This window comes from Macaca nemestrina, chromosome 6 (assembly GCF_043159975.1).
Source record: "Macaca nemestrina isolate mMacNem1 chromosome 6, mMacNem.hap1, whole genome shotgun sequence".
NCBI lineage: Eukaryota > Metazoa > Chordata > Mammalia > Primates > Cercopithecidae > Macaca > Macaca nemestrina.
In genome coordinates, this window is record NC_092130.1 from 54024618 (window position 1) to 54031957 (window position 7340).

The following is a 7340-nucleotide window of genomic DNA, read 5'->3' on the forward strand; positions in this document are numbered from 1 at the left end:
GACATACTCTGTGATATTTTCTTGTAATTTATAGCTGATACTCATCGATCTCTTCATATGGCACCAACTTCATAATATTTTCAGTAAAGAGAAAAGAACGTGGTTTAGTTTTTTTCTCTAGAAAAAATACTTACCTTTATATTGATAGGTTAAAGATTTATTTCAAATTCAAACCCAGTTTTGATAATGTCATGATAATCTACTATGTGACACAAACACAAATGCAGTGGGTGTTTTTAGTATTATTTTGGGTTTGTGCCTTATAAACACAAGAATTCTGATAAAGTCTATTATGCACAATTACCACCAAAAAAAGAAAGAAAAAGAATAAGGTTGGTATAATTATATCAGCTGCATTATAGAGTATATAGTCCTAATAGGAGAGAACTGTGTTGATTAGGCAATAAAAAGAATAGAATCTACCACTTCATATATTTATATATCTGATGATTTATATATCTGCTGATTTATATATCTGCTGATTTATATATCTGATGATTGGAAAAATTTGTCAGAAACTAGTTTCTGGTTCTGTACATTTCAAACTCATTTTCTTTTCCACTACCCACACACTTCTGATGCATGGCACCATGTTCATATCATGATCCCATCTTTGGCTCTGCACCATGCCCCAGAGCAGGGTATATTGGCTTAGAGGGTGGTAGGAGTATTCCTGGAAGCCATTCCAATACCATACAGCCAGTGATAACTTATGTGCACATAGAAATGAAGGCAAATCACATGAATAGATTCCACAAATACCAAACTAAATGTATCTCTGAACAACTTCCCCTTAGTTCAGAATGCCAAAAATGCCTTTGGCTACATATCTGACCGGAGGAAAAGTTTGAAAGAGGAAAAATAGGAGTGGAAAGAGACAGAAATTGTAATTGCAGTTGAAATACTATCTGCGAATTTTTCAAGAATGTAGGACTATCTGCGCACCTTACTAGTGGCCCTCCAAGTCCTTGGACAGTAGAAGCTGTCTTATAAGTGAGGGTAGAAGCTTAAGTTGCATTGGCTTTGTAATAAATACATCCTGACAGCAATACATTCTGATAAGTGGTTAATACAGGATATAGTGCCAACAATTAAGAAAAGGTTGCTAGTTCTGAGGGACGAGAGTGGGGGTGTGGGCAGCACAGGGAAGTTACCCGGAGCTTAAACTAGACCTTCCAGGATGTGCATCTTGAAAGGGCATAGGAATTTTTGAGGCCATCAAAGAGGACTTGCAGCATGTTCAACAGCCTCGCAACTAGATAGAACATGTGCATTGAGAAAATATTGAATGTGGGGAAGTACCTGGTGAAGTTTGGGAAAGAGACAAGAAGTTCTTTCGCTCCTTGCAGTGACAGTTGCTGGGGAATTTTATTCTTTCCTGCTGGGAAAATTCTAACTCTCCTAAGAAAGCCTAGTCCTCTGACTTAACCTCCTCATTTTTAACTTCCATAGCCATGTCTCACTACATCCTGGTGCAATTTATTCTTTCTCTGCCTCCTGTCTTAGCCTGCCCCTCACTCTCCTCTGTGAAGCTCTGCAGGGTTCACAGGTCCTGCTGCCCCGACCTCGCCCATTTGCTGAAATATCTGCTCCACACTCAGAAGACTAATGCCATTAAATATCCCCTTAAAACAGTGCTGCTTCCTGTGAATGCTTCCATCTCATCCCTGCTCTTGGAGAAGAAACTTCATTTCCCAGGATTTGGCCCCACTCCAGCCTCTACATACCACTCTTGTGAACAGGGGCTGAGCCTATGGGGTTGACTAGTGAAAATGGGTCATGGCACAGAGTCTGCTGTGTTCCTGTTCATCTGGTACCATAGAGTGCTCCTGTCCTTTTTGTAACAGCAGGAGAAGTGGGGTTGGCTAAGAAAAGACAAAGCTCTTGAGAGAGGAGGGCAGAAGGAAAGAAGGGCAGACATTTTCTCTCCTACCCACTGGTGGCAGCTAGAATAGAGAAGACACAGACGCATTGGAGCCACTAAGTGGAAGCATAATGAGTGTGACTGTGGGACTGCCTTGGACACCAAGGTTCTCGTTGACTGCAGCCTAGGGTGGTCCCCATCCCAGAACACAGAAGGACTTTGAGCACCCTCCTAACATTTCCGATTAGTTCTGCCTCATTTTTGTCCTCTTCAGTTCCCATCTTGGGCCTTGTTTGTACTCCCAAAGGCCACGGTGTCCTATTCTACACACTAACTACACTGGCAACTTTCACTTTTGCCTAATGGCTAATTTGCATAATAAATCTCCAAAAGCTTCTTGATCCAATAGAGGTTTTCGAGTTTTTAAATTTCCTGAGTGACTAATTTATGGAACTCTTAATTCCAAAGCCTTTCCCAGTCAACTACCTATAGAGGTTACAGCAATTCATATTTTTCCAAGTCAGCTTAATGTTCTGTATATTTTGAGAAATGATTTCTGCAAATTTTGAATTTTGAGGTACTGTGCACATTATGAATGTCAAAGATTTTCAAATGGGGATTAACTCAATGGAGGCTGGCAAAGCACTGAATAACTTTAATAACATCTTGGAAAACTTTAACTAGAAGGAAACTTTTAATCTGAAAACAACTGATAAATCCTGAAATATTAAAAGCATTCCCTTTAAAATTAGGAATACAAGGATGTCTAGAATTATTGCATCTACTCAACATTATACTAGTGTCCTTGCTTGTGTAATAAAGCAAAAAAAATTTAAAGGAGGAAATTTTGGAAAGGTAAAAATAAAATTTTTATTATTTCAAATATTATTGTCTACAAAGAAAATCTCTTAGAGTCTACAGATTTATTATTAAAAGTTTAGCAAGGATGTTGAACATAAGATCAATTTAGAAATCTAATTATATTTCTGTACATTGACAAAAGAAAATACAATGTAAAATATATTTACAATAACAACAAAGGTATAAAATATCTAGGAATAAACGTAACATGATGTGTAAGATCTTTATGCAGAATATTCTAAAACTGTATTGAAGGACATTAAAGGAAACCTAAATAAATGGAAAGATATACCATGTTTATGAATTGGTATATTTAACATTGTAAAGATGTTGAATTTTCTCAACAATGAACAATAGGCTCAATGTAATTTCATTAAAAACAGTTTTACTTGATAAGCTAATTCTAACATTTAACTGGAAGAACAAAGGGTCAATGTAACGAAACACTTCTGAACTGGGTGAGGAGTCTTGTCTTAGCAGGTTTTTTTTTTTTATATAAAGTGATAGTAATTAAGACAGTGATGTATGACAGAGCTGACACTACAGATTAGTGATGAAAGGACAGTCTATTCAATAAATAATATGGGACAATTTATTATCTCTGCAATAACTTAGAATGATGCCCTAATTCATACCAGAAAAGAAAATGTGTTCCAAACACAGTACGAACCCTAGATTGAAAGAAAAACATACTCCTAGCAGAAAATACATATGTTCTTATGACCTCAGGGTATGGAAGGATTTCTTAAGTCATAAACAATTCATAAAGAAAATAATTAATAAATTGACAAATTAAAATAACTCAGACATAATAGAGAGTGCAAACAGACAAGTCATATGTTGGAATAAAATACTTGCAACACATATATCAAAAGATCAGTGTCTGGAGTATTTTAAAAAAACTATCTCAAAAGAAGAAAAAGATAGTGACCTCTTCCCCCCAAAAGGGATATCAATTCATAAGCAGGCATTTTAGAGAAGAGAAAACAAAAAAGACCACTAAACATGTTGAAAAGATGTCCCTCCTCTTAGTTTAACATATATTAAACCCACATTGAGTTACCATTTCACACCTTCCAGATTGAAAAAAGTAAAAAATCAGACAATTCCAATGTTGCTGAGGCAGCAGCATAACTGCTGATGGCAGCGTAAATGACACAGAACTTTGGAAAACAGAATGACATTAGCAAAGAAAGTTAATCATGTTCATAATCTATGATGAGCATTTCCTCTAGGTAGGTACCTTAAAGACACCCTTCCACAGTGTACCAGGGGAAACGGGCAAGATGTAGCATTGCTTGAATGCTCAGACAACTGGAAATAACCCACAAGTGGGCCAGAGCGCTCTTTTAAAGTGAACGTCACATTATGACACTCTTCTAAACCCTCAGTGGCTTCCTGTCACAATTAGAATAGAACTCCAACCCCCCTCATCATCTGTTTATCTCTCTGATTTCATGGGTGTCACTCCCCGCGGGTTCCTCTAGACTTCTTCCCTATCTTCCCTACTGCAGGGCAATCACGCTCCTTCTCAGTCTTTTGATGACTGGTTCTAAGTCAGCCTGAATATCACTTCCTTGGAGAGTCCTTTAGTTACCACCCCATCTAAATTAGTTTTCTCTATCTTACTCTCTGCCTCAGCTTTGTTTCCTATAAAACATATTAATTTTTGAATTATGTATTTATGTATGCACATATGCATTCATTCATTTTTTGGCCTGTCTTAAACATTAAACTAATAATCTCCATGAGAGCAGGGACTAAGTCTATCTCACTTATGATTGTAACCTCTGTGCCTTCTACATAGCCTGGCATATAATATTACTCAATAAACGTTTATTGTATTGAGTGATTGAATAAAAACACTGTGTAAATTGTATCTGTGCCTATTTGAAGTGGCTTGTTGATCTGCAAATACATTTTATTAGCTCTAGTTCATTGAAAGGATAATGTGATACTAAAACAGTCACATAAATTCTCAATACTTATTTAGAAGGTAAAGGAAAGTGTTTACCTGGTCTTATTTTTTATCTCAAAGATTTAACCAATTTGTGCCTGAATGCTTCCATAAAGTATTTTCAATGATTTTCTACACAATACATTAAATAGATCTTTCAACTAGACTAAAAGTCCTTCAATGCCTATTTAGAGATATATTAAAAATTTTTAGGTTGATTCTAATACACATTTTAAAAATCCACTTATAGATGTTAACATAGAAATTTGATATTGAACACTCAAATATGCAGGTGACATAGGCTGGAGCTTTTTTTACAAGAGGCTTGAATTTAGGTGGATGAAGGTTTTATTTTATTTTTATTCTATTTATCTATAATTATGAAAATCATATTTATTTTATTTCAATTATGCTTTATGTATTTTATATTTGTTTTAATATTTATTTGTTCGTTGATACATTTTGATTTGATTTGATTTGATTTAATTTCTCCTGGTTAGAGCTCGAGCTCCAAAGAAGAATTTGCATGACAGTCTACTTAAGAGATGGATTCCACAGACAAAGCAATTCCAGAGGCACTTGAAGCTCAGTGAAATATAGAAATAATGCATGAGTTTTACATTTTATTTTATTTTTATATATTCCCTTTGTTCTTTGTTCGCCTAAGTTTTACATTTTAAATCACAGAATTATACCCTTGCTCAACTGCTAATGCAAGCAAGATAGATTCATTTTAATAATGGATAGAAAAATTAAGTAACTTGGAAATAGATATATTATGAAACAATTTGCACACATTCACTTTTTTAGTCTCTAAAACTTCTTTTTAAAAGTATTTAATTTATTTTCATAACCTGGCATTCTGATATGTGAATGCAATTAAATACAATGGAATTTCTTTGTTTTCTATTAAATTTTTGAAAGCTATAATTTAAAGTACTTTTTGTGTAAATGATTTAAAACAATTTTAAAAAGAAAACAAGGATCATACTTAACTCTTGAATTTCTGGATATGGTACTGTCAAAAAGTAAAGTTTGGGTGTGGGGGTTATTCTGAGAAGTTTACATGAATATTATGTTAAAGTTTACATGGAAGTTGGATGAAAAAACTTTCTTTTGAATATGTGATTTTGACTTATACTTAGTTTATACATTCTATAAATTGCTAGATAATTATAATGAGATAAAATGAATAAAGCATTGAAAAATAAATTTTCATGAAAAATATGTAATTATTAGAGTGGTGTTGATGTGGATATTAATGTGTTGATTTGGTTATTGAGGTTTATAGCTAAAATGAATATGTTCTGAAATTGGCCAAAACTGCTGTAAATCACTATTCAGTAAATACTTGAACTAGAGCACAGTTGGTACTATTTTAAATTTAAATTGGAAAGGCAAAAAGAAGGCAATTATCTTGATATTTTAATAATTATTATTTTAATAATAGTTCAGGTAATTTTGATACCAAAGTCAATTTGGGGTTAAACGATTTGTTTTCACTTCCTATGAACCTGAAAGTAAGTTAAGAATTGAGGAATTGCATAGTGGCCAGTTATCCAGTACTAAGAAAGTACTACAGAAGGCACTAAAAATTATTTTTCCTTAATAGTAGTAATAGTTCTATTTGCTCAGAAGAGCACATCCCTTATTATATACCCCCTTCGAATCCACTGGTCAGGATGCCTAGGCTGTACCTTCTCTTCCCATGGCTGATCGCTACCTCCGGGAATGAAAAGGGAGCTCTCCAAGGGTCACCAGTTGGGTAGCTGAGGCCACCAGGTGGACAGATGTGGATGGCCGGGCCCAGGCTGTACCCACCTGAGGAACACCGAGCTGGGGCTGTCTGTGGAGCTGCGTGGGGCCTCCACGTTGGCCTTCCTTGGGCTGCCCGGAGTCTCAAACTGGAACATCGTGTCACTAGAAGGCTGCCTTTTCTTCACCATTGTGCGCTTATTGATCCCCAAGTCAAGGAACAACCTTAAAAGCTCATTTCTGAGTCTCCCAAATAGTATGAAAATCTCTGTGTTTCCGCTTTGCACAGTCCTTGCATTGCAGGAAGCTCTTTCTTCATGTGACTCTTAATCTAGCTGAGGCTATTTTTTTTACAGTCAGTTAATGAGTAACATTTCAGTGTGACACAGGGCGGTTTTCATCCTACCTATATTTGCTCTAAAGAAATAAATGTGTTTGGGAAATTCAACTTTTAGTTCACTAAGATGAACACCACTAAATCTGAATTTAGTCAGAAAAGCATGGAAAAGCAAACACCTAAACAAAACAGTGAGGTGCGGAGACTGGCAGCATCTAAACATGAAAAGCAGGATGCTTTTTCTAACCACCTGAGCCTGACCGACAGGGTGAGCAATGTGGATGTGCTTTATGCCTGTACTCACACAGGAAATAACCAGCACACTGTGTGTTGCAGCCAGTGTTTGGCAGATGCACAGCAGTGTCAAGGCTGCATTCCTTGGTCCTTGGGACTCGAAGAGTTCTGGAGTTCTTATGGAAGTGATATACACAAAGTCAAGGGAGTCTCAACATTCAGGTTACATATTTTGCTGGGTTACAGGAGGCTGTGACTTGTACTCAAACAACAACAACAAATACAAACTAACAGTAGGAGGCGAGAGTTCAAATTTGTCTCTGTTCCTTGCT

General features: G+C 35.9%; 1 protein-coding gene across 3 annotated transcripts in view; it reads right to left on the reverse strand.

The window, feature by feature from the left end:
* The window catches only part of GRAMD2B (GRAM domain containing 2B), a 121861-nt gene extending 115129 nt beyond the window's left edge, over window positions 1–6732 (reverse strand). Inside the window, exon 1 of one of the 3 annotated variants that reach the window (XM_011710134.2) lies at window positions 6504–6732. In XM_011710134.2, coding sequence (XP_011708436.2) covers window positions 6504–6628 — 125 coding nt within the window. In that variant the 5' untranslated portion in view covers window positions 6629–6732. The remainder of the gene's footprint in view (window positions 1–6503) is intronic. The other 2 variants (XM_011710135.2, XM_011710140.3) reach the window with 2 other exon arrangements.
* Window positions 6733–7340: the final 608 nt, after the last annotated feature.